Genomic DNA, 24,920 nt, shown 5'->3' on the forward strand with positions numbered 1-24,920 from the left:
TTGCTATGAGAGAATGCTCTTGTACATTATAGAGATTTTTCACTCCTATTAGTTTAATAAAACGCTGGTTGGCCAGTAGCAGGCAGAACGTATAGGTGGGGATGATCAGACTAGGAGAATTCTGGGAAGAGAAAAGGCAGAGTCATTCACCTGCCAGATGCAGAAGAAGCAAGACGTGAATGCCTTACTGAGAAAAGGTACCAAGCCACGTGGCTAAACATAGACAAGAATTATGGGTGAACTTAAGTCATAAGAGCTAGTTAATAATAAGCCTGAGCAGTAGGCCAAACAGTTTATGATTAATATAAGCCTCTGTGTGTTTAATTGGGATTGAGTGGCTGTAGGACTGGGAGGAACAGGAATTTCCATCTACACATATAGTAACACTATGGGTTTTTCTGGCTCGCCCAGGTAAATGTCAGGAATGTAGACAACAGGATGAATTAACATTTCCTAAACCCCTGAGCCTGTAGTTCTGGCTAAGTTCACATTGTCATGATACTTGTTTGTTTTTGAAACAATCTCACCTTTGTAGTCCAGATGGCCTTGAACTCACAGTCCTGCCTTAGCCTCCTGAGCCCTAGGATTCTGGGAATCACCTACTGATGATTCAGTCCCAAATAAACAGACAGAGGTTTTGATAGTTTTGAAGGTATTAAGATAACTGAAAGAAGCCAACCAGAAAGATCTCATGTTTAATGCTTCTGTTCATTTAAGTAGAAAAAGCAAAACTACAGTCACAAAGAACAAACCAGTGACTGTCAGAATTTAAGGGAGGGGAGAGAACTGTTTAAGTCAGAACAGCTCTGTGTCCTCATCACAGCCTTTGTTACATAAAACTGTGCAAGTATTAATATTCACCATCAGCTTTACTCTATAAATTTCAGAGTAAAAGCATGGTATAGCAAGTATCAGTGTAGTCATTGGTAGTGAAAGAGTAAAAAGAAACTAAGGTGTCCATGGACATACTGTCTTTGTAGTACAATAACATGAAAAGGGAATGCTAGGCATAAGAAATGTAGAGCACCAGTTCTGATTTACAGGTCCCCTGCTGTCTGCACAGATTGCATAAAACTACACAGTAAAATAGAACTGATCATCTTCTCAAGGTCATGATGTAGAGGATTTATGTGCAAAATAATTGCTTTTCTATAGACCAGCAACAGCAACATAAAAAATACAAGATTCCAAGAAATAGCTCAAATATACAACTTTATAAAAAAAAATGTATAACTAGTATATTTAGGTTTTAAAGTATAAGAACTATTAAAATAGAGGAAAACTTAAATGCAAAGCTGATTCAGATTAAATGAGTGAATGAATATTCTAGAGATGCTAACTCCCAAACCGATCTGTAGATATTCACAGAACTTAGTGAACTGACTGTAAAATGGTTGTAGGACAGAGGGCCCAGAGTAACCAAAAACCAAGACAGAGAGTCATGTCTTCCTCAGTTGCTGGAGCCATTTAACTTCTGTGATTTAAACACTTTATTCGGGCCGATAAACCGGTGCAGCCCAGCATGTGTGTGCCTCACCCGTCTGTGCTGATTTGGAACCTAAGCCACGACAAAGCTGTCATGAAAGGATTGCACTCTGAATGTGCTTGGAACCTGGTAATCCTGCGGGGGAGTTGGTTAAAATGACATCTGCTTTATATATCAGTAAACCAAAGGCTTAACATGAAAGCCAATGCTTTAGGAAATATTTGGGAGACTAGTTGAGAGTAGAGAGGGAATCCTAGTCTTTATCATGGTGCCTTTCAGTCCTTACTACACTGTACAGACTAAGTACGAATTAAATAATGTGAGCCAGTGCAGTGGCTTGTCCTTGGATGAAGTCCTAAGGCTCTGCCCTCCTGTGGTTTAGCATTGTCATTGCTTCTCTGGTCTCCAGTAGTTCCAGCAGGACAGATAAATATGAAGCGTGGGAAAAGTCTTATTTATTCCTGGTTTGTTGTTAGCCATGCCCGAGTGTGCCAGATGGGCATAATTTGGGCCAGGGTAAATAGGGCCAAAAATTTGTTAATAACCTTCATCCTCTAACATTCCTTTTCTGTTGTTGTTGTCTTTTACTTTTTGTTTTGTTTTATCTTGGATATTTTGCAAGGAAGAAAGATCCCCATTAATGTTTATTACTTAAATATTAAGTTACTTTCAGAAATGTGATTTTTCCCTGGAACCTTCTGTAAGTTTGATTTCGGTTTTGTTTTGTTTGTAGACACTGTTGATTCCATTACTCCCGACAAAGTGCGAGGCCTGAGGGACATGCTGAACAGTAGTGCCATGGACATAATGTACTATACTAGCCCGCTTTATAGGGACGAGGTAAGTACCAGGACTGTTTCGGCATGTTCGGTGTTCTGTATAGTAACATCGGCCTTTTAATAGCGAATGTGGTCAGCTTAGGCCAAGTCTTCCCAGCGTTTCCCAGAGAGCAACCGCTCGGTGCTCCTTAAAAACACAGAGGAGGCAGAGCTACAAAGAGAGACCTTGTCTCAAAACAAGGAGAGAGGTACGTGGTGGTTCACCCTGCAAGCCCAACACTCAGGAGCCTAAGACAGAAAGATGCCATGAGTTCAAGACCCCTGTGAGCCACACAGTGAAGCCCTATCTCAAAAAAAAAGGTAGAATAATAAAAATAGCGTAATTATAAAGTGTATAGAGACTAGGAGTGAAGGTATTCTGAGCTCATGATTTATAAAATATGCTTATAGGTATTTTATATATGTATGTATATATGTATACGCAGATGTCTGTGTTTGCATGCATCCATTTCCCAGCAGTGTTTACTGAAATAGCCAGAAACCAAGGATTCCCCTTATCGCACTGAGCCCACAACACCCAGATGTTTGTAGTGCCTTATTACCCATAAAGAAAATTTACAGTTCCTTGTGGATATAGCTGATTCAGAGGCCCAAACAATTTGTGACAGAAACTACAGAAATGTTCAAAAGAATAATGGCAGGTCCCAAGGATAGGAGCTAGAGAACCATTGCAGTCGGCTGAACCTGAGCCTGTCTGGGACCAGAGTGCTTCACCACAGGAATTAGTACTTCAACATGGGATACAGTAATGGCAATGCAGTTCACTTTAGGATTGTAAATCATTTTTAAAACTTTGATTTGTATTGATGAAAAATTGACTGGATAGTGGCTAGGTCTCTTGCTTTTAGTAGAACAGTAAAGCTGACTGGAGCTGTACAGTCGTTTTACAGTAGGCATGGCGGTGCTGAGTGTAAGCTGGACATGCTCATCAGTGAATGTGAATTGAGGGCAGTGTTGCTTAGGAGCAGGCTATTGTGTGCATCCCCGCAGACTGCTCCCTGGTCCACAAAAGAGGAACAGTAATTATATACAGGAGAAATCGGGCAGCATCTATCCTGGGTTTTCCAAGGGACAGGTGGACAGTGTAAGCCTTTGACTATGGTACCCAGTGGAGGATGCAGCATCCTAATATTGAGGAAATACCCGAGAAACGCAGCCAAGGTGTGGGCTGGGCTGTATTCTTTTCTGTTGTCAGTGTCATAGAAGACAGTAATTACAGGAACTGTTGCCGATTACAGGGGTGAAGAGACTGATAAATACTCTATCCCACTTCCTGTTGTCCTGCAGTAGATGAGGAAGCTGCAGGAATGGATGACAGAGTTGGGTTGTGGTAGTAGATTAGATAAAATATTTCCAGGTAATGCCATGGGGCACGAATAATCACACTAGAAATGTTCCTAGCATCAGGAAATGTAATGAGATAAAAGATGACAGTGTGTATACTATATCCCTCAAGTAATTGCCAGAGATGTTGGGAAGGTGTGTGACTGCATACTTACAGAAGCAGAGAGAGTAACTAACACAAGTGTGGTCAACACTAACAAAAGGAGAATCTGAGGGAGGGGAACGTGCTTCTGAGTGCAAGTGCCTGTGGGGTCCAGGAAAGGGCGTTGGCTCCCTTGAAGCGGGCATTAATGGCTCTGAGCACCCTGCGTGAGTGCTAAGAACTGACCTCAGGGATCCCTAAGAGCAGTGTGCTCTAACAACCCCCAAGCCAGCTCCACCACAGACATTTGATTTTTTTGTACTAATTTTACTTTGTAACATTTTATATTTTCAAATAAAAAGTTGAGGAAACAAAATATTCAAGTTAAGGGGAAAAACAGTTTTCTAGGTCCATCCCCTAGAGGTTGTAATTCACTTGGTCTGAAATGAAGCCTGTGTTTATATTTTAAATTAGCAGTTCTCCTAGGTACTACCATCAGGGAATTCTGGGTAGTGCTTCTTAAAGCATTATGAAGAAAAAAGGAGTGCATAGTAAGCGGTGTTTCTTGCTCACTGGCTCGCTTGTTTACAGTCTGTAAATTAGATGTGGTGCAGCAGTTAAGAGCACTTGTTGCTCCTCACTGGACCCTGGTTCGGTTCCCAGCACCCACATGGTGGTTCACACCCATTGTGACTTCAGTTCCAGGGAATCCTAACCCCCTCTTCTGACATCCTCCAGGCACATTTGATGCACAGGCATGTATGCAGATAAATCATTCATAAAAAATAAGATAATCAGAATAAGCTGCAATCCCTCACAAAGACAGTAAAATTATCAGTGACTAGGAGGAGGAGCATGGTCGTGTCCTGTGGTGAAGACCTTTGAGGCAGTAGCAGAGCTGCCTCAAAAGAATGGACCCTCCCTTCAACATGGAAACAAGAGTGGACGCTAAGCCACCACCAGCCAGGGTTAGAGGGACAAGGCTGAGTGTCAGCTCTTCCTCCTCAGGCCAAGGCCTCACCTTCTGAGGATTGCGTTTTTAAAATACTTGAGAATTGGGTGCTTTTTTGCCAGTGTGCTGAAGTACTTCTGTGTTTCCCTAGTATAAACCTTAGAACCAAGACCTTCAAGAGTAAACAGTAGTAGAGATGAGTCAGTGTCTTACTGCCCAAGATACACAACATCCTGGATTCAATCCCAAGCAAAACACTCCTGTGCCCTTTCTCTGTAGCTGCTGCTTGGATTGTAAGGAAGGAATTTTTTTTTTTATCTTTTGGATTTTTGATACTGTAAGAGCTCACTCCAGAGATTACAGCTCCCTTGATGAACAGCACACAGAGTGACATTGCATGGCATACTCTTTAGTCCTGGAGTTTTGCCTACAGCCCAAGTCTTAAAAGGCTTTTATATTCATTTTTCCTTTAACTAGTAGTTCCTAATGTAGCATTCTCAAGCTAGCACCACCAACATTTTCCAGGAATGTGTTACAAATGCAGATTCCCAGGGTCTCCAGTGCCTCTGAGTTGGGAACTCAGAACCAGAGCCCACCAGTCCACTTGTAGCAGTCTGCCCAGGAGATCCTGATCCATGTGAGAATTGGAGGACAATTGCCACTGGAGCATGGGGCTCTTTTCCTCTCTCTGTTCATGGCCAGAATGTATTGCATCAGACAGATCACATAGTTTCAATAGCTCAGATTAGCCTCTGTTTTAGTGAGCTCTAAGATGTCAACAGAAGATGCCAGGGCTTCATGCATACATCACTGAGCCCACCAGTCAAAGTACAAGAGTGAGAGCTAGTTTATGCCATCAGGTGTAGGATACCCAGTAGCAGCTGATGGAGTTTGGTTGTCTCTTGATAGAACATGATTTTAAAATAAAGCTCTGTAAGAACAAACATGTCAGAGAAACCGCTGGATGGTTAACTAGTGAGGTAAAATGAATAAAAACTGAAAATTTATAATCAAGTAGAAGAAACAGTAAGGAGAGAGAACTGTGCTAAACTTCAGGGTTTGAGACGGTTTGAGAGATAAAGTAGTCTTCTTTGTGGGTTTGGGGAAGGTGCTTATTTCGGCAGCTTCCCAAAGATGAAGTACTGAGCTGCTTCACGTCAGTGGGCCTATTAGTTGAGCTCAGTCACTGAAGTCGTCTTCATTTTTCTCAGTCAAAGCACGATGAGATGTAAACTATGGAGGTCTCTGTGACTTCATGCAGCAGCCTCTTACTACATAGTCTATCTTCAGGATATCTTATAAACTTACATTCCTATAAAAATGTTACTACGACTAGAGCCCACTCACTGAAAATTTAGAATTGTTAGACAGTAAGTTGCTTTGAAGTAGAAATTTCCAGGGGTCTTTGAAGATCTTATTAGAATCCAAAAGGAAATTTTTCCTATCTGTGGGACAGCTGGCTAGTGTAATTTACTGAACGCCTACAAAAGGATGGATCTTTTTTTTTTTTTTTTTTTTTTGATTTTTCAAGACAGGGTTTCTCTGTGGCTTTGGAGCCTGTCCTGGAACTAGCTCTGTAGACCAGGCTGGTCTCGAACTCACAGAGATCCGCCTGCCTCTGCCTCCCGAGTGCTGGGATTAAAGGCGTGCGCCACCATCGCCCGGCTAAAAGGATGGATCTTGATGAGAATCTCTGCCTAGGGTGATGAAACTCTGGGGATGAGACAGTTTGTAGCATGTATACAGACCTGCATTCCTGTATTTTTTAAAGCACCTGAGTAATTTAATAACCTGTTTATATTTCAGCAATCATGTTTGTTTTCTTAATGCGTTTGCATTTAGAAATAAAGTTTATAGCCCTCAATGAAAAATCTAATATGATTGTATTTTCTTATTTCAAACAGCTAGTTAAAGGCCTTCAGCAAGAGCTGAATCGATTATATTCCCTTTTCTGTTCTCGGAATCCAGACTTTGAAGAAAAAGGGGGTAAAGTCTCAATAGTATCCCATTCTTTGGGGTGTGTAATTACTTATGATATCATGACGGGCTGGAATCCAGTTCGACTCTATGAGCAGCTGCTACAGAAAGAAGAAGAGCTGCCTGATGAACGGTGGATGAGCTACGAAGAGCGGCATCTTCTTGATGAACTCTATATAACGAAGCGACGGTAAACATCCCTAGGTTTTTGAAAGTGTTGGAAACACCCTACCAGAATTGCTGATGTTCTTAAGAAAATGCCTTGGATCTGGAGAAATGGCTCTGTGGTTAAGAACACAGGCTGATCTCTGAGAGGACCAGAGTTGAGGTCCCAGCACCCACATCGGGCTGCTCACAACTCCTGTAACTCCAGCTCCAGGAAATCCATTTCCTCTTCTGTGCTCACACGCATGCATAGAACAAACACAATTATAGTAATAAAAAAAAAGCTTTATGCTTTGTTCAAGGTATAGATTATTAGATAACATACCTAACCAACCTTATAGGTTATTAATTTTTATACTTTTATCACATGCATTTTTCCACAGAATAATTTCCTCTTCCTCCATCTTTGCTCAGTTTGTTCCCACTGTCTGCAGTGTGTAATCGTTTGTTTTGCTGGTCTGTACCTTTATTCTGAAAGTAGTATTAAAACTTTGTTACTCTTGGCCAATTATTTTACATGTTATCTCTTAACAATTATATAGTATATAATTATAAGCAGATTTAATGACCCTCTTAGCATCCTTTAACTCTTTGCTGATTATTATCTTAGGTGACACTTGCGTTCACCATCTTCCTCCTCTAACTGATACAAGTTTACAATGGAAGGCACTGATTCTGATAGTTTAGCATTTTATACAAACAACTGGGTTAAGTGACAAAATTTTTACTCAGAAAGCATTGGCTTTGTTTTACTTTTAGAGTGGTTGTCTCAGGATTTGACTTATTAGGTGCCGAAGACATAAATATTATGATAACAAAATGATTATTAGTCTCGGAAGAAAATAATGTTTAACAGGTGGTGGTGGCACACACCTTCAGTTCCAGCCTCAAGAAGCAGAGGCAGGTAGATTTCTGAGTTTGAAACCAGACTGGCCTTTAAAGCTAGCTCCAGGACATCCAGGGTTACCCAGAGAAACCCTGTCTCAAATAAACATAAAAGAAAATAAGTTTGGCAATCCTCAGAGCAGCGTTCGTGATGTGTAAATCCAGTGAAACTCTGAGTGGACAGGAATTTGATCCTCAGCCCCGTTGTGAGACCTCACAGTCACCTGCTGCACCAGCCCCAGGAGACCCAGCGCCCTCTTCTGGCTAGTGCAGGCACTCCATTCACATCCATCAACATGTGCACACTCGCGATTCAAAATGAATCCCAGAACACTTACACCTTTTTTAAAAAATGTAATCATGGTGGCACAAGCTTGTAATCCTAGCAGTTAGGAAGTCGAGCTAGGAGGATCAAGATTTCAAAGTTAGCCCAGGCAACATGAGACTGTCCAGGATAACTAAGAAAATACTTACATATGTAAATGAGTAAGTCTGTCTGAGAAAGTGAGTCGTAGCTTTCTTGAGAAAAAAATGTAAGCGAATGTATTAGATGTGAGCAAAGCCGCAGAGTAATAAAACAGGACTCGGGTGTCCTTAGCCAAGGGGAGTCAAACGTGGCTTCTAGGGTGCTCAACAAATAATGACTGTTTTAGAAATTAAAGTAGGTGGGAGCAATGCAGTGAAAACACCTATAAAATTCATTACTAAATATCGATAGGGAAAGACATTTTTTTAAAAAGATTGAAGAAGAGAGTATAAAATATAATTTTTAAAGCAAGGCAGGCAGGCAGGTAGAGAGAGAGAGAAGCGGGGATAGGTAGGTGGATAGTTATGTATATACAAGTGTGGTAAGAGTGCCTTTGCAGGCCCTGAGCAGTACAGCAGGAATTGATTAAACATTGTCGTAGAAGGGGCGAGTGTGAGAGCCATCGGTGCTTCATAAAGTAGTAATGATGATTTGTTGTGAAACTGTAAATGTATGTGTGTGCTCTCATGCTGCCTCCTAGGCTGAGGGAAATAGAAGAACGGCTACACGGACTGAAGGCGTCGTCCATAACACAAACACCTGCCTTAAAATTTAAGGTAAGGGAAGAGATCAGCCTCTCATCGTCTTGATACTTTTTGGACATTTGAGTATGGTGTCATGAAAATTTAGTTAAATGAAGGCTTCGTCGTGGTTGGTTATATACTGTGTGCTTGGACACTTGCTAAAGAACAGCATGGGCGAGATGGTTCTGCCTGGGACCTGGCAATACCTAGGTGCCCTTAGCAGTGTGCAGAGCAGCAGTGCACTGGAGAGGGGCTTTCCTTCTGTCTGGGAGGATTTAGGAGGATGAACACTTGTTCTTTAGCTCGGTTTACATTTGGCCAAGTTGAAAGAGAAAATAAAAGCAAGGAGAGGAAAAGTTGAGACAAGTGTGTGGTGACGTTTACTATTTAGAAGGAACAAAATGTATGGTCCACAGCAAGAAGGAAATAAAAGGAAGTGGGCAGGCAGAAGTTCAGGGTAGGAAGTTGGGTGCTTCAGTTTATGAAGTCTAGAACAAAGCCCAAGACAAGGCTGCCAGGGTCCATTTGACTGGCATTGTCAGGACTTGGCAAAGGGCTGTGAGAAGAGGAACTGCCATCTGCTTGAGAGGGCAGAGTGAAGCTAGGTTTTAGATGAGTTAAAACGGTGCCCTAGTGAAGTCTAAGACGTCAGTGCTGCTCCTGCTCTGGGAAGTGTTCTCTCCTGGAGTAGTAAAGAGAAGGTGTGTGGACCTCTGCGTGACCCCTGCATGCGCGGTCCACGTCGTCTCGCGCAGGAGCTTAGCGAGCATCCTCAAGTGAGGGGTGACTCTGTGACTGGCACAGTTCTTGGTATTTTTGTGAATGTGGGTGAATGCCTATATGACTATGTATAAACCACGTGTGTGCCTGGTGCCTGAAGATGCCTGTACTGGATCCCCCACAGTTTCTCTGTTAACATACACCGTTTCAAAACCAGCTTGTTGAGCTGGGTGGCAGAGTGCTTGGCCGGTGTGAACAAGGCACTAGGTTCAATCCCTAGCCCTGTGGGGGCACGGGGTGGTGAAATGATAAAGTTGAAACATCCATTTAAAGAATGTGGTCTCTGGAATTATCTTAATCTAGAATTTAAATACCAGCACTGCCATACATAATTAATGCTAAATGTATAAATGTATCTGGTAGATAAAACTATTTTTTACTAAAGAATTGGGTAGAACACATTAAGTATATTATGATCTTAGATTCAGTACCACATGAGTAGAACCTGTACATATAATTGGGTTTCTTCTGATGCAAGTCATGCATAGCTTAATAAAGACTCCTCATCGTTATTTAGAGGGAAACATAGAAATTGAGAATTTAAGGAGAGTATCAAACCTGGCGAGTTTTACTTGGGACTTAAGGGGTCAGGAGGAAACAGGCATTTTTCTGTGCGGATAACCGGCAGATAGATTGACCTTGAGGACGCTGATGCCCATCCTGTTGCACTTGACCAGGAGAGGAGCAGTGGCAGCATTGGTGTGCAGTGGACAATGAGCCTTGCTCCGGCTGTGGTTTTTCTATCTGGTTAGTACTGTTAGCCAAGGAGTTTCTGAACTCAGCTGGCTACTCATCTCTGAACAAGGAAGTTCCTTTTTGTCTTCAGAATTCTTTGATGGGGGTTGGTGAGATGACTCAGCAGGGAAAGAGGCTTGCTCTGCATGCAAGCCTGGTGACCTGAGTTCAATCCCTGTGACCCTCATAAAGGTAGAAGGAAAGAATCAGCTTTACAGAATTGTCCGCTGACCTCCACATGTGTGCCATGGTACACACATGCCCCCACATACATATCATACATGTCCACACATGTTATTTTAGTGTTTTTCATTATTTAATAGTCACAACAGACTGAGAAAACAGTACCTTTGTATTTGTCAGACTGCAGCCATCATGAACAAAATTATATGGAAGAGGTGACTTACCAAATGGTTATGAAGTGACTGGGCATTTTGTACAGAATGTCATAGCTTCCTCTGTCACCTGTTTTTTATATTGGGTGGCTGGTATGTGTGTGTGCGCATGCCAGTATGTATGTGGCTGGTTCATTCACTTGACTCTGCAGGGTTAGTGTGTGTGTGTGTGTGTGTGTGTGTGTGTGTGTGGTATGCTTGAATATGCAACGCAGGTGCCTGGCCTGTATACAGAGGGGTCAGAGGACAAAGTTTTCCTCTATCACTCTGCCTTTTTGCTTTGGGATAGAATCTTTCGCTGAACGAGAAACATTCCATTCTGACAAGGTGGCTGGCTTGCAGAGTTTCAGAATCCTTTTATCTGCCCCACAATCTTGGGGTGACAGGATGCATAGCCGCACTCAGCTTCTTTACATGAATGCTAGGAAGTCAGACTTAGGTCCTCAGGCTTGAAGAGTAAGTGCTGTTACCCACTGAGCCATCCTCCCCCCAAATCCTTGATTTTGCTTTTTGAGACAGAAACTCACCTAGTAGCCCAGGCTAATCTCAACATTACCCTGTAGCTCAGGCTGACCTCAAACTCTGGTGAGTCCTGAGACTACAGACAGGAGCTGCAAGTGCAGCTTCATTTTCTGTCTCTTTTAGACCTCTTCTCTCTCTATCTGTAAGAGAACTGGTTTGCATCGGCTGTTTGCACTGCTTTTCCTTGGGCCGGGCAGCTTGGCGATAGCATGTGGGAGGCTCCAGGTTCAGAAGCATGAAGGCGCCATTTCAGAACATCCCTTCAAAATAAATCTTCAGTTGTGTTTTTTTCTCTAAAAATAGAAGTCCTCCTGTCATCTTTTTGGAAAGAGTTACAAGCGCATAGAATTGGAGGCCGAAATCCTGTTGCAGGATGGTCGGATGAGGGTATGAGGACCAGAATCTGCCCTGGATTCTGGTTCTTTGACTCTCCCTTGTAGAGTTCCCCTTCCTCCTGCTGACTAAATGTAGGTCTGTGTCCAGCTCTCGGTGTTCTGAGCACATCCTTGGCAAGCGGGGTGACTGTCTTGGCCTCACGCGCCGTCACTACAGTCATGTCGATTGATGGCGGAAGATAGATTTCTATACCCCTGCTCTAACTTTTCAGCCACACATTACAGACATCTCAAACTTACCTGTGAACAAAAATAAGATTTGGGGACAGTTTCCTCTGACAGTGGAACTGCATTGTTGTGTCTCTGACCCATTCCGTATCGTCTCCATGCAGGCATCCCCACTCGATCCTCGAATGTTCCCATTATGAATGACAGCGGGCCTGCCCTGCTTGAGATTATCTCTTGCCTCATTCCTTTCAAGAATTTTTTTTTTCCAAATCAGTAGTTTCTCAGTTTCCTGGTGCATCCACACACACTGCTACCAGGTTACGCTTCCCAGAATATGGGCTAAGTGCTGTTCCTCACAGCCTAAAATACAAATGAAGCCTGTCTTCCTTGGATAGTCAGAGATCTGAGTGTTATCATCCCAAGTAGATTCACACACATGCACGCACATGCACACTTTTGTTTCAGTCTTACCTATGCCTTTTCTCAAAAATCATCCAGTACCTTTTTCTCTCTACTTAGTCCAAATGAGTAACAGTCTAGTGGGTCATTCTTCCAGCCTGGATACCCCAGTCTCAACTGTAGATCCTTACTCTCTTGGACTGGCCACCGCACGCCCCGCCCCCTGCAGAGGCCTCAGAGTTGGGGGCTCCATTCTTCCATGGCATTCCCCCCCCACTCCATCAGCTTGGGAGCAGTGGCTGCATCCCGCTGCTGGTCCCGACCATCACAGCACCTGGCGTAGAGGCAGCCTCGTGTCACCCTGACCAGGAACTAGAAGTGCAACAACACGCTTCTCCTCACCTCCCTCCTTGTCTCAGCTTTAACTTCCGCTATATTTTAAAATAATGAACACCCCACTGGAAGTAAATTATCATAAAATCATTAATGGCTGGTATGTAATTAACAAGTAATGTAAACAAACCTTACTTAAAACATATATACTTAGATTTAATTTTATTGTTTGTATTTTATTATTCTGTTGAAAATAACACTTCACCGTTGTTTCAATTCAGGATGGCTCTTTTCATTTTAGGTTGAGAATTTCTTCTGTATGGGATCCCCACTAGCAGTTTTTTTGGCATTGCGTGGCATCAGACCAGGAAATACTGGAAGTCAAGATCACATTTTACCTCGAGAGATTTGTAACCGCTTACTAAATATTTTTCATCCTACAGACCCAGTGGTGAGTTTCACTGTGAGCTTCCTAGATCCCTAACTGTTCTCTGTGAGCAGCAACCTTGGCAAGGGCCATGAGCTAACAGGAGATTCATTTCTGACTCAAAAAGGTTGTGTTTTTAACACTGTGTTGGTTCATTCAGAGTTCATGAAATAAAGTGTTAGAGCGGATCTCCTCTTAGAACACCTATCAGGGACTGGAAAGATGGCTCAGTTGTCAGGAGCACTTGGTGCTCTTTCCTAGGACCTGGGTTTGAGTCCCAGTACCCACTTCAGGTGACTCACTACCTTCTGTGAATCCAGCTTCAGCGGAGCCCTCTTCTGGCCTCCATGGGCACTGGACACTTCCTTATGGTACACATACACATAACTCTTAAGTAAATATAAAAAAATACTTTTCTGCTTTAAGTGCTGTTTTTCTGAAACATCGTATAAAATTGAGATGAGTCTGACAGATCCCCTTCAAAGCATGAAAGGTAATATCATGCATTTGTTGAGTCAAAGTATAAAATGCTCGGGTTTTTTTTTTTTCAATTTTTTACTATATTTGTTCTTTTAAATGTTTTTAAAGGTAAACACTGAGATCTTCCATGCTGTTATAAATAGACAAGTATTTTCAGACTGGAGTAGCTCAGCATTAAAGTGCTTGCTTAGTTTGGGGCGGCGGGGGGGGGGGGGGGACACGGGGCGGGGACACAGGGGGGGGACACGACACACTACCTGGTTCGATTTCCCACTACACAGTGCAGAAATTTCCTTACATCTCGTTAGGGAAAACAGTCAGTATAACACACACAGAAACACTATTTTAAACAATTATCTGAAATTAGCTTTTATTATAATTGTGTGAACTCTTTTTGAAAACTGATTACCTAGCGCCAAATAAACATTGGCTGATGGACTATTGAATTTTAGAAAGACCCATGTGTTTAAACTTCTAACTGCCATGTCTAAGAGAAAACTCCCAACTGAAATGGAAGAGCTGAAAATAAGCTTCCGCTAGGACGGCAGCCTAAGTCTGTTAGAGGCTTGGATACAGAGCACTGTCGAGGCGGTCACTGAGACCAGCATGTCTGTATGTTCAGGTGTTTTTCTGCACACATGAATTCTGTTTTTGTACATCTCAAATTAGGCTTCTCTGTGTTTGGTTCTGGGATTTGAACCTAGAGCTTCACGTGTCCTAAGCGTGCATACAAGCTGCATTGTTTTCCCTAATACTTTCTTTAATGCTTCGGGTGGACCTTTGCTGGGCAGGTTTTGCAGGCATCCTCTTTTCCTCCTATGAGATGGCTCTGAGATCGTGTAACCAAACGGATGGCAGACCACTAATGACAGTTAGTGATCGTCTGTGCTGCACCTACAGCTGGTGACTGACTTGTTGCTATAGAAGGCAGCCTTGGGTTGGCTTTCAAGTTAGGCGCTTTCTTATTGGAGTCAGGTGTTTGCAATCAAGTATAACAAAAGATCTAAATATTAAAGACTAATCTTATTTACTACGTTTTGGGCTATCATCCACCACTTCAGCTTTGTGAGTCTGACATAAATCTTGTTAGATTATATCAGAATGTGGTAAAAAATAAATAAAAAAAACCTTAGTCCTTTTCACTGAAAATGATTTAATAGATACCATTAGTCAAAACTAACTCCAGTTTTTTTGTAGTCTCATCAGTAGGAATATGTAATTAGACAACCACATATATTAGCAGTGAGAAATATGGAAGTATATTTTAAAGCCACTTTTTAAATTCTTGCTCTAAGATTTACTTACTCAGCCGAGCTTTAGGAATAAGTATTTTACTAAAGTCCAGACATTTTGCATTAATGTTGTATTTCTCTGCATTTTTAAATGTCTAGGCCTACAGGCTAGAGCCGCTAATTCTGAAGCACTACAGCAACATTTCCCCGGTCCAGATCCACTGGTACAACACCTCAAATCCTCTACCTTATGAACACATGAAGCCAAACTTCCTCAACCCAGCAAAAGAACCTACCTCAGTCTCAGAGAGTGAAAGCATTGCAAGTATCCCGAGCCCCGTGACCTCCCCGGTCATGTCACGGCGCCACTATGGAGAATCTATAACTAACATTGGCAAAGCAAGCATATTGGGTAATTTCTCTTGCTTCTTATCTATGAGTATAAGCACTTAAGTTGGGGGTGGTTGGAAATCTGCTGTTAGAAAATTTCCATCTGTCCAGGCTTCCCTGCTGACTGAAGCAGAAGCTGTGGTGTCCTCCAGTTACATTAAGAACAAGAAACAGCATTCTGTCAGTCATCGTAGTCTTGGCCCTGTGACTTACTGAGGGATCCTGAGAAATGTTTTTATTGCTTCACTTCCTCTTCTGCGTTGGTGGAATCTCCCCATCAGGATGTTTATGTCTTCTGAAAGTCAAGTCAATTAGTGCTTTAGCTTCCTAGACCAACAGGGGTATTTCATCTCCCTTTGAGTAACTGCTTGTGCCAGCACAGAAATTGGACATGCCAATAGCATACCCCTTGAATTTGTTCTTTGTGTTTGGCCCAGTGTCCTTTGTGTAAATGCCACAAGATGGCAGTATAAGTAGGCCTTACCCACCAAACTTGCTTACTATTTGACTTCATGCTGAAAGGTTATTAATGGCTTTTTATAGCATAAATTTAGTAAGACATATACCTCTTAATAATAGGTTTATGCCCCATGTCAACAACATGGGTCTTTTGTTTGAAGCTTTAATTTTGCCAAATACTTCCATAGCAATGAACAGCTGGATAAAATATCTTGGTTGTGTGTTTGTATGTCTGTATTCCTAGAATTTATACAGCTTTTCTTCTTTTAACCATCATTCTTGTTTTAAAACCTACAGTAGAAATTGGAATATTTTTTAGGTCACCACCCTTGAGAAAAATGCCAGTCGGCTATAATTTTGGGTGGTGCCCTTCAGTGCACTGTGGGGTGGGTCAGCAGAGTGACTGCCCTATTCTGTGACATACAGGGGCTGCTAGCATTGGAAAGGGGCTTGGAGGAATGTTGTTCTCAAGATTTGGACGTTCTTCAACATCACAGCCATCAGAGACATCTAAAGACACAGTGGAAGATGAGAAGAAGCCTGTGGCTTCACCTTCTACTACCAACGTGGCGACACAGACCCTGCCACACAGCAGCTCCGGCTTCCTCGACTCTGCATGTTAGTTCCTATGGTTCTCCTCCAGCTTGTGTGCTTACCTCTGTAGCTTAGGAGGGGCGGGAGGGCAGGAATACCGGCGGTCTGCATTCAGGTCTGTAGTTTAGGAGGGGAGGGGAGGGCAGGAATACCGGCAGTCTGCATTCAGGTCTGTAGCTTAGGAGGGGCGGGAGGACAGGAATACCTGCGGTCTGCATTCAGGTCTGAAAAGAATACTTTTTAGGCAAGTATAGTTTTAGTGTCTGCAGTGACAAGTTACTACATCATTTTAACCAGGGCTCTCCATCACAAGACAGTCTGGGGTAAGTGCCCCTAGCTTTTACAATGTATATTTTTACTACAATTACCAAGGTTTAAATTTCCCATTATCACTATAGACGTGTCCTGTATCTGGCCTTGAGAGTTCTGAAACACTGCTGTCCTGCAGCTAAACACACACACATCCAACTTTATGAGACCTCCAAAGCAGAGGCGTGTTACTGTGTCTTCTGTTCCTGGAGCCCTGGTTACCTGGTATACAAAGGGATTTCTATGAGTAGATACATGTAGCAGTAAGATGAACTTTATTTTTTTTTTAATCTAACATAGCTGTGAAACACTAATCCATCAGCGAACGTTATTTTTAAGTGTCCAGTAGTAGTACTAGCACTTCGGTTATTCCCACTGGTGATAAGGACAGACAAGTTCTTACATAGCTGCTCCCTTTCTGCAGCTAGCAAGAGAAAATGACTGCTTCCGTCATCGGTACAGACTCCATTGCAGTTACTGATAGCATTGTGTTTTTGCTGTGTCTGCCTCCCTGAATTTTGAAGTGACCAGCAACCAGAACAAGTCAGGGTGGCATCCTAGAGACTGCATGGTTCCTCCACACTCAGCCTCCCCAGGGTGGATTAGCATTAGGTCTGAGCATTCCTAATTGGGCCAATGGCATTTTCATTCCTTTCGAGTGCTAAATTTATGTTTGTGAGTTGTTGGAACCATGTATAGACTATTCTTTTTAGACTTTGATATCTGTATAAAACTCATTTTCCTGATTTCTTACACTGAGTTCATTCATTTTGACCTGGAAACATGACTGTAAATATGTAAGCGTTAGGGACATGCAGAAATCAAAACTGCTAGCTTCTGAAAGAATTCTGTGAGGTAGTATTAAGAAGCTGCAGTTCTCCATAGTCTTGCTACTGCAAGCTACCGGTGATGGTGATGAACAAGAGGGGGGCCAGACTCTCCCAGCGACATTGGAGATCCCAGAAAAATGAGTGAGCACATAGAGAATCCAAGCAAAGAAGATGTTTTCATTTTGTGTACATAATAGCGAACTTGTCTCATGGTAGCAGAGTGACAGCTCTTCCTACCCAGCAGTCGCTAGGTGCTCAGCTGGACAGACTCACTGCACGCATTCCCTCAGACCTAGGCCCTAGTGTGTGCTGTGCATGCAGCCTGCAGTCCTGCTGAGCTACACCCATGCCGTGTTGTATCATGCTTCCATGTAAATGCTTAGCAGTTCTCATGTTAAATTCCAACCTTAGTCTGTACCAGATCTGAGATCATCTTGAGTCTTCTGTAGTCATCTCTCAATAGAGATAGGACTATTAAAATAATTAAAATCAGACCTATGGCGATATGATTCTGTCTTAAGTCACTTGGAATTTGTCTCAGTAATTCTTTGACTTGCCTCAGTAGTGTATCCTTCTGTGTAGTCCTGACTTTTATGTCATAATTGCTATCTTGCAATCCTGAAACTTTGTCCCTTAAATCTTTCTGGAATTTGGCTGTTGTGATTAGGTGACTGAGTTTCCTTCCTCCCTTCCTCCTCCTCACACTGATTGCCTCAGCTCTTCAGGATAACCTCTGTTCTGACGCCACTGTCTTTGAGTCTCGTTATCTGAGGGTGAGGAGGACACAGACTGAACTCGTGACCAAGTTTTCTCTTTGAAGAGTAAGTGTGTCAGTTGACCGTCTTTATTTTCTCATCAAGTTGACACATCTTACTAGCGAGCTTCACTTCTGAAAAGACCAGCTCATTTTAAAGCGTCTTATGGTTTCATTTCTTGTGTCCCTGTGTTTATAGCATGTTAAAGGAAAGGATCTGTACTTGTAGGGTTTTTCGTTTGTTTTGTCGCTCTCCGGGTTACAACCTGAACTAGCACTAAGTTTGAGGAGTATGGAGCCATCAGCGGATCTGACATTGACTGGAGATTGAGCTGTGCTTATGTATTCCATGAAGGAGCTCCTCCCAGAGACCTAGGGTGTGCTGCTTTGTGTGTGTGCTAGGCTCATCAGCTCTAACGTTTTGGCCAGTGCAACACTGAAGGCCATTTTTAACCATCAGCCTCGCCTTTACAGCATCTTGTTTGTTTTTTTTTTCACAGATTTCAGACTTCAAGAATCGTTCTTTTATCTCCCACAACTTCTTTTTCCGGAAAATGTAATGCAGAGTAAAGATGATAGCCTCGGTATGGTATATGTCAGGGTGGTGCTCCGCACACTGTGAAAATGGTCTGCTTTAGAGATCGGCTCAGTGAGAACTGGGCTCGCCTCTGGGAGAGCAGCCGCAGTGCTGTCACTGCGGACTCTATGTGCATTTTCTCATCTTCACTTCAGTGTTGAGAAATACAGCACGCCTACAAAAGAGGACTTCAGAGACAGGAGGACGGCATTAGGCCCCTGTCTGTCTTCTTTATTGTCCTCGAGACCGCAGACATTCCACTCTTCATGTCGATATAAAAAGGTTCCCTGGTACAAAGAACTGCATCGCTCCTAGTTGCCCCACAGCTCATTCTAACACAAGCACAGATGGCCTCCGCCAGGCTGGATCGTCTTAAACACAGCAATACTGATGCAGACGCGTTCTCAGTCTTCCATTCCAGCACTCCCAATCTGCCGCTAAGGACTGGTCTTACAGCTTACAGTTCCTTTGCTGACCAATTTCTTGCTCTTCTGTAGTTTCTCTCTCTTTCATCTTTTTCTTACTAATACTGAATTTTTATCTTTGATGTTCAGGGTTTTCTTTTGTTACTTTATCCACCTTTAATTTTTCATGTATCTTTTTCAATTATCAAAATCCATATTACTTGATACTCAAAGAGTATAACATACTGGGTCCTTTTTGGCCTCCAGAGCAGAGTTTGTATTGACCTAACTCAGTGAACTCCCTCAAGAAGTCACCCAAGTATCCCCAGCCACTAGTCATATACCTAACACCTCCCCCAAAATAAATAAATAATTTAATTGGGCTGGAGAAATAGCTCAGTCAGAAAAATCCTTGCAAGAGAAACTGAGTTCAAGCCTCAAAGCCCACTCTTTAAAAGCCGGGCATGGTGATATATGTTTGTACCTGCAGTTCTGAGTGGGCAGAGATGGCTAAATCCCTGGCCCTCACTGGCCTGCCAGCCTGGCCTAGTTAACACGCTCCAAGCCGATGAGAGATGCTGTCTGAAGAAGCAAACAAACAAGGCCAGCACTTAGGGAAGGACGCCCAAAGTTGTCACTCGGCCTGGATGTACACACACACACACACACACACACACACACACCTACGTTCAACCGCAGCTGCTCTCTCGGCTTTATTCTCTCCACCTGCTCAGGAACAAGGTTCGGTTTGTTTTTAAACAGATTTTACATTTAGGTATTTGAAGCATAGAAAAAGAAGAAAAGGTAATTTTCCTCTTTCCTTTCCCCATGATCCCAGAAAGTTAGAAAAACTAGGAGAGTCCATCTCCTGTGTTGTCCTAACAAGTCTCGGTGTGATAGAATTGAGACAGCAGGGCCACCTGCGCGTCCGAACCTGTTTTGGCCAAGAGCATATAGTACAGCATTATAAAGTGGTACTGCCATGTAGCTCCTCTTTCCCTTGGAGATTCTGTATAAAAGGAAGTGAGGAGAACAACCCAGACCCACTCCATTTCATCCCTGATCTTCCCTGGTCTTTCCACAAAGCCAGCAAGGTGTGCAGGAACTGCACTGAGGACCAAAGGAAGTTTGAGACAGCGCATGTGTGAAGGAAAGCTGGCTGCCCAGTTTGCTCTGACCCAAGCCCAGAGATAAACAGAAAAGCACACATGGAGCCAGTCTAGGTGACATCATAGCTGATGTTTGCAGAGGTGACAAGGATGACAAGGGCCGTAATAGATAACACCTTATGAAAGCAGCGTTTTAGGACAGTGGTAGCACATTAAGAATTAATTTCAGGCTGGGTGGTGGTGGTGCACACCTTTAATTCAAGCACTCAGGAGGCAGAAGCAGGCGGATCTCTGAGAGTTCGAGGCCAGCCTGGTCTACAGAGCAAGGTTCAGGACAGCCAGGGCTATACAGAGAAATCTTGTCACAACAACAAACACAAAAAAAGAATTAATTTCAGGACTTTAAAATCAAAGTGGAGCCAAGTAATTCCTAATGCAAGAAAAATGAGCCTTTGATTTGAAAACATTGTGCAGAGTTTTGGACTAGGCAGGAGCATGCAGCAGCATTTGAGGTTGAGTCCTCCCAGATCACACACTTGCCGCTTCTCTGTCTTTGTGACCCACTTCATCTTGACTCCTCGTATCATGTTTGAGAATTCAGTTTTCTCATCTTCATATTCTGGTCTGGTGTGCTTACAATATTCTGACTGTGCTTACAAATCTCGTGAAGGCCTACGGAGTACAAAAATAAAGGATTTGGGGCATTCTTAACTAAATCCATATGGATTTCAGCTATTTCTGACTTATTATGGATTAATTTTAATTAAGTGAAAAATTTGAGTTAAAAGAACTTTGTGAAAGTTCTGTGTGGTTGTTTTCTGCAAGTGTTTATAGCCTGGAAGGCATTCCACCTCTGAGGTCCTTTACGTTAGCCCGTTAGGAGAGCCTGGGGCTCTTCGTTTTTTTTCCAGTTTTGCGAGTACAGTTTAACTTTTCCCGCCACTGTGGGTTCATTTGAGTACTTGAATATCACAGCGCAGGCTAGACCCCACTAAATGCCGTAGTCTAAACTGTTTGGCAGCTGCCTCTAAGGAATCCAGCCTACAGGGGCAGGACACTGTGGAGCTGTGAAATAATAGTAGTTAACTTTAGAAGACATCTCAGTGGTTGCTGTGGAGCGTTTCCCCACAGAAACGTGTGTTCTGTGGAGCCTCCCCGTTTCTCCGGGGATGCAAGGTCTTCAAGGAAGAGAGGTAGAAATAGTCCTCCAACTCCAGAAGTATGCCATGGTAGCAAGTGAGTGTGTTTGTCTGTTTCCTCATTATTCCTTGCTGACCTGGGCAGTGGAGCAGAACCCCAGTAGAACCCTGACCGCTTTGACTCTTACTACCTCATGATTTACAGTAGAGGGTGACAATTTAGAAATCGTTTCCACCCAGCCGTCCCCAGCCTTCCTCAGACACTTGGTAATCTTACCTAACTCTTGTCTTTTCAGTGGAGCTGGAGCACAGGATTGACTTTGAACTCCGAGAAGGCCTTGTGGAGAGCCGCTACTGGTCAGCCGTCACGTCGCACACTGCCTACTGGTCATCCTTGGACGTTGCTCTTTTTCTTTTAACATTCATGTACAAGCACGAGCGTGGTAACGACACAAAGCCCAGCCTGGATCCAATCTGAACTCTTGAAGGATATGAATGGCCCAATACTTTTTTTTTTTCTGTTAAAATGTGTCAAGATATGGAGAGTTCAAGGTTCCAGTTTTTTTTAGGGCAAGAAATACTTTAATTTAAAAGCACTTTATTTTCAAAAGAGAACAAAAACACATTTTCAGTTCTAAAGAAATTATTTACTGTTTCTGTAATTTTGATTGTGAGTCTAGCAAAGCCCCTGCAGAGAATCAGCAGGCGTGGAAGTGTGGAGGGCTCAGATGTGGGGAAAGCAGCCATCTTTCCATGGCAGCCCAGCTCTCCAGAAGGAGTTTGATACAGTGTATTGACCTACAGATGTTGTGACTCTAAGGTGGTCAGAGTTGAGTACATTCTGTGTGAAGACCACAGGGTGGCATCATGGGGTTTGATTTTGTGAAGGCTTCCATGTCCACAGTTACTTTGAAAGAAGAATATAACAAATTTAAAATGTTCTAAATTTAACTTGTTTTTTAAAAAAACAACTAATGCTAAAAAGCAATATTTGAACTACTGTACTTATAATTTATTACCTCTAGTTATTTCAGCGTATGAAACATTACATTTTTAATGTTTCTTTTGAGCCACATTTATTTTGTATCATGTTGAGGCCCTTTCTTCTCAATCCACCTTTGTCCCTTTAGATGACCAGATGATGCTGTGGCATACTTCCAGGTTTTGGGGGCTTTTGTTTGTTTTTCATTAAAAACATGGTTTTACACAGTACTAGTTCAATTTTTTTTCTTATTTTTTATGATGTCACATGTACCTCAGAGAAGGCGGAGAGTTTCAGCACAGGGACTCCACATTGGGTATATTGCATTGGCTCAGTTAGAAAACACCTTTGGGCTAGAGCATATGATGCCTTGAAATATGTAAAACCTGTGTGCCAAGGAGCTAACACGTGAAGGGATATAATTCCACCATCATTAATATTTAGCGCTCTAAAGAAAACATGGAGAGTTGGGCACAGGAAGCGACAGGTTTCCACAGTGCTTTTCATCTGGTGTGCGTTCTGTGCTCTGTGTAGATGATCCCTGAGGTAAGTAACACATGTTACTAAGTCGCATGTTTACATACTGAGGCACCAGTGTTTGAAGTGCCTTGCATTAGGTTGCACTGCAAATTGAGAGAGTTTGGATGAAAGGCAGACAGACCATCTCCTTTTCTGTGCTACACGTGACCCTGAACAGTCTGCAGATGTGAATGAGCTGGAGAACCAGCGTCACCTACAGATAGGTTCTAGACTCACTGAAGGCGGCAGTAGCTGTTCTCGCTATGGCCAGCACTTGCCTCTGGGTAGCTCTCCCTGGGCTCCACACAAGGTGCTGTCTTCCTCCTGTGTAAGGAAGGGATTTGTAGCTGCAGGGAACAGAGCCAGTCAGCCCACATCTGCTCTGCTCTTTCCTCTGTAGCATGGCAGAGCCCGCGACTTTCTGTGGCTGTTACTCCTCGCCCTTAGTGCTATCGGCTCATTGCTCAGCATGCAGCACTTATTTCTAGTGTTTAAGGATGTCGGGGCCACATGACCAAGAGGCTTTTGATGACTGTCAGGAGAGCTGGGTCGTTGTCTTTTGAGTTTGGAGGTTGCTATGAACTCAGGTCATTTTCATTGCCTATTTATTTAGCAGGTCTTATCTAATTCTCAGGAATGCCGAACCTGTGTCTTCTGACCGTTGTTAAAGGTGGGTGAGTGCATCGAGTGTCGATGAAAGGAGTAAGTCTGCTTTTCCTCACATCTCAGAGTTGTTGGGTTTCACTGCTGGAGTTTATGTAACTCCGGGAGAGAGCAGGGCTCAAACCACTCCTTCAGTGAAGAACAGATGTTCTGCATCTCTGGACAGCTGTTTCCGGTTCATCATTTCATCAATATTGATGCCGATTTTGGTTTTATAGTTCTTGTCTTTCCATGTCTGCATGTAATCATGGGATATGTTGGTGTATACTAAAGAAATATACCAAGTATGTGTAATTCTGACTTGATTTAGAAGCTAAGTCAATTATCAAGTAACAGTTCACAGTTTTACTCCAGCAAGTACTAAACTGGCCCCTAAAAGTCCTGATTTTGATACTAATTAAAATTCTATTCTCTACCCTGTGTTCATGCTGAGTCTCTTGAGTATTGATCACACCAACTTTAACTCAATTAGGTTGGATAAGGAGACTATTTGGAGTTAAATCCTATTTTTTCTTTAAAATTGGCCTTCCTAAGGCTTTTTAGTCATAGCTTTAGCAGTAATTGCACTTTTCTTATAATCCAATTTTAGCTGCATTTTAGAATATAATTGCAAAATAATGCTGACTTTCCAAGCCTTGAGAATCTTGACTTTACTCTCTATCAGGAAGTTAGCTTTGGGGCTGAAGAGATGGCTCAGCGGGTAAGAGCACTGGCTGCTCCCCCGGAGAACTTAGTCCAACTCAGAGCATGCATATGGCAGCTCCCAGCTGTCTGTAACTCCAGGTGCAGGGATCCAACAACATCACACAGACATACGTGCAGGCAAACACCGGTGCACACAAAGTAAAGATAAATAGTTTTTTTTAATTTAAAAAAGGTTAGCTTTTATACTTGCTTCAAAGGCCTCAGACCCAGAAACCCTCGTCAGTCTCTTTCTCATTGACAAAACCACCCTTATCTGTAAAGCATTTAACACCACCGCCAAACGGTGTGGTAGTGTGCCTCTGTAATCTTAACACTTGGGAAGCTGAGGCAGAGTGGTTGCTATGAGTTTGAGGTTAGCCTGGGCTAAAGGCAGGGTAGAGGTGTAACTCAGTGTATTGGATTTCACCCCATCGGCACACAAACCCAGAGCACACTTGGGAGGTAGAGGCAGGGACGATCCTGTTTCGGTCATCCTCTTCTACACGGGGAGTCTGAAGCAAGCCTGAGCTGCTCTACACAAACCAGTGCTGTGGCAAAGAAATGGTGAGCCAATGGCCTGAGTTCAGTTCCCAGAACCCATAGGACACTAATGTCCTAGTCTGTACATGCCCTCACACATGCATACACACTTGAAATGTTTAAAATGAGTGCCGCGTCAGCTGCTACGACACTGTCACTACAGCAATGACACCTAAGCCCCCTGGAGTGGCGTCAGACCAAGCAGCTGTTACTGGCACACCTGTTGAAGATAAGCAGTTGGCCCTCCTCACCAGTTCTAATGAATAAGACATTTCAAAACTTGAAAAACTGACCAAAAGATCTTTAAAATATTTTTGAATC

At 42.9% G+C, this 24,920-nt stretch overlaps 1 protein-coding gene across 7 annotated transcripts in view; it reads left to right on the top strand.

Moving 5' to 3' along the window:
• Positions 1-23,790, top strand: part of Ddhd1 (DDHD domain containing 1) — a 72,431-nt gene extending 48,641 nt beyond the window's left edge. For 3 of the 7 annotated variants that reach the window (XM_075950292.1, XM_075950291.1, XM_075950294.1), the window contains 8 exons: positions 2,220-2,326; positions 6,608-6,870; positions 8,738-8,813; positions 12,809-12,958; positions 14,806-15,058; positions 15,922-16,113; positions 18,483-18,566; positions 21,508-23,790. In XM_075950292.1, coding sequence (XP_075806407.1) covers positions 2,220-2,326; positions 6,608-6,870; positions 8,738-8,813; positions 12,809-12,958; positions 14,806-15,058; positions 15,922-16,113; positions 18,483-18,566; positions 21,508-21,689 — 1,307 coding nt within the window. In that variant the 3' untranslated portion in view covers positions 21,690-23,790. Of the gene's footprint in view, positions 1-2,219; positions 2,327-6,607; positions 6,871-8,737; positions 8,814-12,808; positions 12,959-14,805; positions 15,059-15,921; positions 16,114-17,945; positions 18,050-18,482; positions 18,567-21,507 lie in introns of all 7 variants that reach the window. The other 4 variants (XM_075950295.1, XM_075950293.1, XM_075950296.1 and 1 more) reach the window with 2 other exon arrangements.
• Positions 23,791-24,920: the final 1,130 nt, after the last annotated feature.

This window comes from Microtus pennsylvanicus, chromosome 15 (genome assembly GCF_037038515.1).
Source record: "Microtus pennsylvanicus isolate mMicPen1 chromosome 15, mMicPen1.hap1, whole genome shotgun sequence".
Taxonomy (NCBI): domain Eukaryota; kingdom Metazoa; phylum Chordata; class Mammalia; order Rodentia; family Cricetidae; genus Microtus; species Microtus pennsylvanicus.